At 64.4% G+C, this 7,747-nt stretch overlaps 1 protein-coding gene across 1 annotated transcript in view; it reads right to left on the reverse strand.

Annotated features, from left to right (window-relative positions):
- Window positions 1–7,747, reverse strand: part of JAK3 (Janus kinase 3) — a 22,578-nt gene that overhangs the window by 1,620 nt on the left and 13,211 nt on the right. Inside the window, exons 11-25 of the mRNA XM_014955551.1 lie at window positions 7,448–7,570; window positions 7,200–7,357; window positions 6,830–6,941; window positions 6,312–6,533; window positions 5,815–5,965; window positions 4,625–4,776; window positions 4,356–4,482; window positions 4,118–4,269; window positions 1,878–2,028; window positions 1,657–1,796; window positions 1,216–1,405; window positions 977–1,101; window positions 634–806; window positions 427–544; window positions 195–305 (exon numbers count right to left, since the gene is read on the reverse strand). Of these exons, the coding sequence (XP_014811037.1) occupies window positions 195–305; window positions 427–544; window positions 634–806; window positions 977–1,101; window positions 1,216–1,405; window positions 1,657–1,796; window positions 1,878–2,028; window positions 4,118–4,269; window positions 4,356–4,482; window positions 4,625–4,776; window positions 5,815–5,965; window positions 6,312–6,533; window positions 6,830–6,941; window positions 7,200–7,357; window positions 7,448–7,570 (2,205 nt within the window). The remainder of the gene's footprint in view (window positions 1–194; window positions 306–426; window positions 545–633; window positions 807–976; window positions 1,102–1,215; window positions 1,406–1,656; window positions 1,797–1,877; window positions 2,029–4,117; window positions 4,270–4,355; window positions 4,483–4,624; window positions 4,777–5,814; window positions 5,966–6,311; window positions 6,534–6,829; window positions 6,942–7,199; window positions 7,358–7,447; window positions 7,571–7,747) is intronic.

The following is a 7,747-nucleotide window of genomic DNA, read 5'->3' on the forward strand; positions in this document are numbered from 1 at the left end:
CGTCCCGCAGCGCCTCGATCCTGGGGGCCAGCTCCCCAAAAGTGGGTCTGGCAGCGTGGGCAAAAGTCCAGCAGCTCAGCATCAGCGTGTAGACCTGGGGAGAAGCGACAGGGATGTCAGGGGAGCAGGGTGGCCCCCAGGACCACTAAACCTGCCCCCCCCCTCAAAACCCGGACCCCTCCCCGGGCTCTCACCTCCACGGGGCAGCCGGCGGGGGCCGGGAGACGCCGGTTGTCCTTCAGGAGCTCCAGCAAGTGGCAGATGATCTGCGCCATCTTCTCGGTGCCCATCATGCGGAGGAACTCCTGCGGGCACGGGGATGGCCATCAGGATGGGGTGGGGGGTCTCATCCTGAAGGTAAGGGGTCCAGGGTGGGGGCAGCAGGACCCCAGCCCCATGGATTGGGGAGAGGGGTGGGGGTCTCACCTCCGAGGGGCTCCTGCTCTTGTTGCTGTAGGTGAAGAGCTCGTAGAGGAGGACCCCAAAGCTCCAGATATCGGATGCCCGGGAGAAGATGTTGTCTGCCAGGGACTCAGGTGCGTACCTGCCCCCGGGGGGGGGATGAGTGGCTGGGCCACCAGCAGGGCCACCAGCCCCATGTCACCCCCCTCCCTGCTCTCATCCCATTCTCACCAGAAGACAGGGCTCTGGCCGGGTTCCCGCACCACGTAATACTCCTTGTCCTGCGGCAGCAGCTTGGCCAACCCAAAATCCCCGATCTTCACGTGGGTCTCGCTCTCCACCAGGATGTTCCTGCTGGCCAGGTCCCGGTGCACGCAGCGCTGCGACCCCAGGTACTCCATGCCCTGCGCAGGACGCAACTGCTCACCAGGGCCAGGACCCAGCAGCACCCCCGGGGTCCCCCCCACTGGACTGAGACCCCCTGAGTGACCCATGACAGCGCTCCATCCCCATGTGTCCCCTCATTCCTGGAGAACAGGACCCCCTTTACCACCCCCCCACCCCGCAGTCCCACCTTGCAGATCTGCCAGGCGTAGAGGAGCAGGGTCCTATGGTCCAGGCGGGGTTGGTTCTTCTGCAGGTAGTCCCTCAGGCAGCCGTTGGGCAAGTACTCCATCACCAGCCGTAGCCCGCGCCGTCCTGAGCACAAATCCATCATCCTCCAGCCGGGATGCAGGCAGAGCCAGGTCGGGGTGCAGGCAGCATCACCCCCTGCCCCTTCCCTGCCCCTTCCCTGCCCCACGCCGTGCTCACCCCGGCTGTAACACACTCCCCGGTACTGGACGATGAACTCGTGCTGGAGGGAGTGCAGGATCTGGATCTCCCTCTGGAAATCCCGCAGCTCCTTGGCCGAATCCTGCTGCAGCTTCTTCACCGCCACCAGCTCGCCCGTGCTGTCCCCCAGCGGGTCGTAGCGACACAGCTCCACGCTCCCAAAGTTGCCCTGGCCAGGGAAAGGGGTGCAGGGTGATGGGGTGCTGCCCTAGAGACCCCCCCACAATGCTTGGTCCACCCCAAATCCTCCCCCACAAACCAAACATCTATCATTTTTACAGGACAAAGCATCCCCCCCACGGGCAGGGGGTGTTTTGTGCCCCAAACGGGGGTAAAAAAGGGGAGGGGGTGTTGCAAGAAGCTCATGCATTGAGTCGTGCACAGGATGGGGACCCCCTCTGTCCCCCCCCTCCTCCTCACCTTGCCCAGCAGTGAGATGTACTTGAGGTGCCTCTCCTCGAAGTGCGCGGGGTCCCGGCACAGGGCGAGGGGCTCGTACCCCCAGAAGCTGTCCCGCAGCGTCACCTCGGCGGGCGACAGGTCCGAGAGCAGCTCGTAATCTGGGGAAGGAGGGTGGTGAGGGCTGTGGGGGGAGCGGGAGGGGGTCCGGAGCCCACCCCCCCCGCCATCCTGGGGCTCACCGGAGGTGATGAGGCTGTTGAGGTCCCGGATGAGGGCGCGGAAGCAGGGCCGGCGCCCGGGCTGGTAGTCCATGCACTGGGCAATGAGCGTGGCCAGCTCCGTCCACTTGGGTGCCGGGAGCTGGAGGTTGCTCTGGTAGAAATCCAGCTTCTGCGGGGGCAGGAGAGGGGGCTGGGGCTGGTTGTGGGGTGCCCAGCTCTCTGCCCCCCCCCACCCCAGGAGCCTCCATGCTCCTCAGCAGCCCTGAGCATCACCCAAAGGCTGGGGATGTAATGGGATGGGGCAGGAGGGACATGGGATGTGGTGGGACTGGGGCAGGATGGACAGGGCAGGAGGGTCGGGATGCAGCGGGATGGGGCAGGACCGTTGGGATGCAGTGGGAGAGAGCAGGAGAGTTGGGATGTGGTGCCTCGGGGGCAGAATGGACAGGGCAGGAGGGTCGGGATGCAGTGGGATGGGGCAGGAGAGTTGGGATGTGGTGGGACTGGGGCAGGATGGACAGGGCAGGAGGGTCGGGATGCAATGGGATGGGGGAGGAGGGTTGGAATGCAATGGGATGGGGTAGGAGGATTTGGGATACAGTGGGATGAGGCAGGATGCAATGGGCAGGAGGGTCAGGATGCAATGGGATGGGGCAGGAGGGTTGGGATGTGGTGGGACTGGGGCAGAATGGACAGGGCAGGAGGGTCAGGATGCAGTAGGATGGGGCAGGAGGGTTGGGATGCAGCGGGATGGGACAGGAGGGTCGGGATGCAGGACGGAACAGCCTCACCTTCTGGGGCTCCAGCAGGCTCAGGGGCATGTTGCCACCACTGAAGATCTCCCAGAGGGTCGCCCCAAAGCTCCACTTGTCGGCCGGCAGCGCCAGGCTCCTGGGGTCACTGAGGCACTCGGGGGCCACCCAGGGGATGCGCTCCACCAGCACTGGGGAGAGGGGGACAACCCCGCTCAGCACCCACTGGGGGGACTTTGCCACCCCCCTGCCACCCCGGGCCAGCCCCAGAACTCACTCTCCTTGGCCAGGACGGAGACACTGACTGATGTTGAGCTGGGAGGGGGGTTGGTTATTTCTGGTCCCTGCAGCGCTGGACACAGCAGCCACTGCACACCGAGGCTGGGGATGTAATGGGATGGGGCAGGAGGGTCGGGATGCAGTGGGAGAGAGCAGGAGGGTTGGGATGTGGTGGGTCTGGGGCAGGATGGACAGGGCAGGAGGGTCAGGATGCAATGGGATGGGGCAGGATGCAATGGGCAGGAGGGTTGGGATGCAGTGGGATGGGGCAGGAGGGATGCAGTGGGATGGGGCAGGAGAGTTGGGATGTGGTGGGACTGGGGCAGGATGCAATGGGCAGGAGGGTTGGGATGCAGCGGGATGGGGCAGGACCGTTGGGATGCAGTGGGAGAGAGCAGGAGAGTTGGGATGTGGTGCCTCGGGGGCAGAATGGACAGGGCAGGAGGGTCGGGATGCAGTGGGATGGGGCAGGAGAGTTGGGATGTGGTGGGACTGGGGCAGGATGGACAGGGCAGGAGGGTCGGGATGCAATGGGATGGGGGAGGAGGGTTGGAATGCAATGGGATGGGGTAGGAGGATTTGGGATACAGTGGGATGAGGCAGGATGCAATGGGCAGGAGGGTCAGGATGCAATGGGATGGGGCAGGAGGGTTGGGATGTGGTGGGACTGGGGCAGAATGGACAGGGCAGGAGGGTCAGGATGCAGTAGGATGGGGCAGGAGGGTTGGGATGCAGCGGGATGGGACAGGAGGGTCGGGATGCAGGACGGAACAGCCTCACCTTCTGGGGCTCCAGCAGGCTCAGGGGGGGATGCAGTGGGAGAGAGCAGGAGAGTTGGGATGTGGTGCCTCGGGGGCAGAATGGACAGGGCAGGAGGGTCGGGATGCAGTGGGATGGGGCAGGAGAGTTGGGATGTGGTGCCTCGGGGGCAGAATGGACAGGGCAGGAGGGTCGGGATGCAGGACGGAACAGCTTCACCTTCTGGGGCTCCAGCAGGCTCAGGGGCATGTTGGCACCACTGAAGATCTCCCAGAGGGTCGCCCCGAAGCTCCACTTGTCGGCCGGCAGCGCCAGGCTCCTGGGGTCACTGAGGCACTCGGGGGCCACCCAGGGGATGCGCTCCACCAGCACTGGGGAGAGGGGGATAACCCTGCTCAGCACCCACTGAGGGTTGGGATGCAGCGGGATGGGACAGGAGGGTTGGGATGCAGGACGGAACAGCTTCACCTTCTGGGGCTCCAGCAGGCTCAGGGGCATGTTGCCACCACTGAAGATCTCCCAGAGGGTCGCCCCGAAGCTCCACTTGTCGGCCGGCAGCGCCAGGCTCCTGGGGTCACTGAGGCACTCGGGGGCCACCCAGGGGATGCGCTCCACCAGCACTGGGGAGAGGGGGATAACCCTGCTCAGCACCCACTGGGGGGGCCCTGCCACCCCCCTGCCACCCTGGGTCAGCCCCAGAACTCACTCTCCTTGGCCAGGACGGAGACACTGACTCCGGGGTCGTTGAGCTTGATGAAGGGGGGGCTGCCACTGGCTGCGTCCCCCTCCCGGGTCAGCAGCACCTTCTTGAGGAGGGTTGGGATGTGGTGGGACTGGGGCAGAATGGACAGGGCAGGAGGGTCAGGATGCAGTAGGATGGGGCAGGAGGATTGGGATACAGTGGGATGGGACAGGAGGGTTGGGATGCAGCGGGATGGGACAGGAGGGTTGGGATGCAGGACGGAACAGCTTCACCTTCTGGGGCTCCAGCAGGCTCAGGGGCATGTTGCCACCACTGAAGATCTCCCAGAGGGTCGCCCCGAAGCTCCACTTGTCGGCCGGCAGCGCCAGGCTCCTGGGGTCACTGAGGCACTCGGGGGCCACCCAGGGGATGCGCTCCACCAGCACTGGGGAGAGGGGGATAACCCTGCTCAGCACCCACTGGGGGGGCCCTGCCACCCCCCTGCCACCCTGGGTCAGCCCCAGAACTCACTCTCCTTGGCCAGGACGGAGACACTGACTCCGGGGTCGTTGAGCTTGATGAAGGGGGGGCTGCTCTGTGATATCACAGCTCATTCTGTGATGTCACAGCCCGCTCTGTGATGTCACAGCCCGTTCTGTGATGTCACACAGCCCACTCTACAATGGCACAGCCCGCTCTGTGATGTCACAGCTGGCTCCGTGATGTCACAGCACATTCCCTGATGTCATACAGCCCACTCTCCAATGCCATAGCCTGCTCCGTGACCTCACGCAGCCCACTCTGTGATGTCACAGCCCATTCCGTGATGTCACAGCCGGCTCCATGATGTCACAGCCCACTATACAATGGCACAGCCTGCTCTGTGACCTCACACAGCCTGCTCTGTGATGTCACAGCCAGTTCCATGATGTCACAGCCCACTCCACAATGACACAGCCCACTCTGTGACCTCATGCAGCCCACTCTGTGATGTCACAGCCCATTCCATGATGTCACAGCCCATTCTGTGATGTCACAGCCCACTCTCCAATGCCATCGCCCACTCCATGACCTCACGCAGCCCACTCTGTGACGTCACAGCCTGCTCTGTGATGTCACACAGCCCACTCTCCAATGGCACAGCCTGCCCTGTGATGTCACAGCCAGTTCCATGATGTCACAGCCCACTCTCCAACGCCATAGCCCGCTCCATGACCTCACACAGCCCACTCTGTGATGTCACAGCCTGCTCCGTGACATCACACAGCCCGTTCTGTGTGCAGAGCCCTCAGCCTGCTCCATGACCTCACACAGCCCACTCTGTGATGTCACACAGCCCGCTCTGTGATGTCACAGCCCACTCTGTGATGTCACAGCCCGCTCTGTGATGTCACAGCCTGCTCTGTGATGTCACACAGCCCACTCTCCAATGGCACAGCCTGCCCTGTGATGTCACAGCCAGTTCCATGATGTCACAGCCCACTCTCCAACGCCATAGCCCGCTCCGAGCAGTTGCGGTGGCTGCCGTCCATGACCTTGAGCACCACCTCGGTCTGGTGGTACCCGTCCTCCCCCTGCTCCTTCTTGATGCCCTTGTAGATCTGGGTGAAGGAGCCCTGGCCCAGGCTCTCGCCCTGCCACGAGAGGGGGATGCTGGTTGGTGGCAGCCCACTCTCCAATACCATAGCCTGCTCCATGACCTCACACAGCCCACTCTGTGATGTCACAGCCTCCTCTGTGATGTCACAGCCTGTTCTGTGATGTCACAGCCCACTCTCCAATGTCACAGCCCGCTCTGTGACATCACAGCCAGTTCCATGATGTCACAGCGCACTCTCCAATGCCATCGCCCACTCCATGACCTCACACAGCCCACTCTGTGATGTCACAGCCTGCTCCGTGACATCACACAGCCCGTTCTGTGACATCACACCTCCACGGGTGTGCAGAGCCCTCACCCTGCTGTGTGTCCCCCCCCACCCCCGCCATCCCCCGGCACAGTGCCCCGGCATCACCTTTGGGCAGGGGGGGGCAGCAGGCAGCCAGGCGCATGCGGGCACCCTCTGCCTGCAGCCCCCAGTGCCCGTAGGTGCCCAGCAGCTCCCTGAGGCTGCAGAACCGCCGGGACACCCCCGAGAGCCAGAAGTTCCCGTCCTCATCCCGGCGGATCAGGCAGCGCTTGTAATCCTGGCCGGAGCGGGTCTGCGGGGAGAGAGTCAGGTTCAAGGAATCCCCCCCAAAATCCCTCCCGCCCTGCAGGTCCCCACAGGGCAGCCCCGGGGCTGTGCCTGCCCCCAAGGGCTGGCACTGGTGGCATCATCCCTGCGAGCACCAGGGACTGGTTTCCCTCTGTGTTTCCCTCCCCGTTCCCGGTGATTCCGGTGGCACCCAGGGCGATGCCGTGCGGTGCTGGCACCCTGGTCCCCAGCTGGTGGTGGTCCCAGTGGTGGTCCCAGTGGTGGTGCCAGTGGTGGTGCCAGTGGTGGTGCCAGTCTCACCTCAGCGCAGACGGTCAGCAGGTAGCTGTCGAAGTCCTGCGGGCTGCGCCGCAGCAGGTACAGCCCCGGCCGGCTCCCCGCCGCCTTCAGCTTGTTCACCGCAAACTCGGAGCTGCAAAGGGGGCAGGGCTGGGGTCCGGCACAGCCTGCTCCCCCCTCGGGGACACCCCAAGGACACCCACACCTCCATGCAGCTCATCCCTCTGCCACGGTGTCCCCAAACCTGGCGAGCACTGGGGTGGTTTGGGCATCACCTGCCCAGTGCTCCCCACTTTTGTGCCTCCCACCTGAGTGATTTCTCCCCCCTCCCCAGTGCCTGTGGGTTGGGGGTGATGAGGGAGGGGAGGGGATGGGGGGTCCCAGCACCCACCTGATGGGCCCGTGGCACTGGTTTTCCACATCCTCCAGGAGCCGTGGGGGGGCCACCTCCTTGCAGAAGTAGTGGTGGGCATCTGCCGTCAGGCGGTAGTAGCCATCGATGAGAGCCACGAAGGAGCGGGCTTCCTGCAGCGTGGGGAACTCCACCTCCTGCAGCCAGGCAGGTGGGGGGGGTCAACCCTAACATCAAAACCCCCCCACAACCCCACCAGGCTTCCCCCCCCTACCCCCAAGGCTCACCAGCACCCTGTTGTCGGTCTTGGTGAGGGTGACGACGCGGTTCTCCACGGGGCTGCCCTCCCTGCTGGCCTGCTTGATGCTGATGTCGGCGATGTCGGGGAAGTCGCAGAAGTGCTGGCGACTCTGGAGAAGGTCGGGGGGGGGGACACACCATGGGGACCGACCTCCACATCACCCCCCCAACACCCCGCTGCAGCCCCCTGCCCGCACCTCGGAGCCCAGGCAGCTCCAGGAGACCCCGCTCTCTCCGGCCACGTGGATGACGATGTCGGTGCCGGAGTTTGGTGAACGCACGTGGAA

The sequence above is a fragment of the Calidris pugnax genome, unplaced genomic scaffold (genome assembly GCF_001431845.1).
Source record: "Calidris pugnax isolate Ruff unplaced genomic scaffold, ASM143184v1 scaffold285, whole genome shotgun sequence".
Taxonomy (NCBI): Eukaryota; Metazoa; Chordata; class Aves; order Charadriiformes; family Scolopacidae; genus Calidris; species Calidris pugnax.